This window comes from Myotis davidii, unplaced genomic scaffold, assembly GCF_000327345.1.
Source record: "Myotis davidii unplaced genomic scaffold, ASM32734v1 scaffold223, whole genome shotgun sequence".
Taxonomy (NCBI): Eukaryota; Metazoa; Chordata; class Mammalia; order Chiroptera; family Vespertilionidae; genus Myotis; species Myotis davidii.
This window is the reverse complement of record NW_006294609.1, coordinates 878,125-878,629: the sequence shown is the minus strand read 5'-3', so window position 1 is coordinate 878,629 and position 505 is coordinate 878,125. Positions and strand designations below refer to the sequence as shown.

At 54.9% G+C, this 505-nt stretch overlaps 1 protein-coding gene across 1 annotated transcript in view; it reads right to left on the bottom strand.

The window, feature by feature from the left end:
- The window catches only part of ZNF74 (zinc finger protein 74), a 9,409-nt gene that overhangs the window by 2,187 nt on the left and 6,717 nt on the right, over positions 1-505 (bottom strand). The window contains exon 5 of the mRNA XM_015567250.1: positions 5-106. Coding sequence (XP_015422736.1) covers positions 5-106 — 102 coding nt within the window. The remainder of the gene's footprint in view (positions 1-4; positions 107-505) is intronic.

Here is a 505-nt window from a genome sequence, read left to right as displayed (position 1 = left end):
GGACAGGACCTCAGCAGCCCCTCCACCACCGACTCCTGTGCCGGCTCTTCCTTGAGGCTGCCCCGCTGCCGACACAGCTCCTCCCGCTCAGGCCGGGGCTCCCGCCCTGCAAGAAGCGGAAACGCAGTTTTAAAACTGTCAGCAGGCGCGGAGGGCACTGGCATAGAAAAGAGCAGAGACCGACAGAGGGCGCTCAGGAACAGAGGTGGGAGGGCACACGCAGGGTGAGCCAGGCTAACAGGCTGGTAAGAAGGGCAGAGGAGAAAGAAACAGGGAAAGGAGACCCCGAAGGGAATTCCAAAAAGAGCCAGGGGGTCAAGGGTCATGGATATGATTCACTTTTTATTTTTATTTATTTATTATTTTTTTTGGCTTCACTTTTTATAACCTTCTGAAGTATTTGTCTTGCAGATATGGTTCTGCCCCTTTTGTGGGCTTACAGGAAGGCCCCAAGTTACTGGGGGTCCCCGGGCCCTATCCAATGATCTGTCCTGGGGCCCGCGAT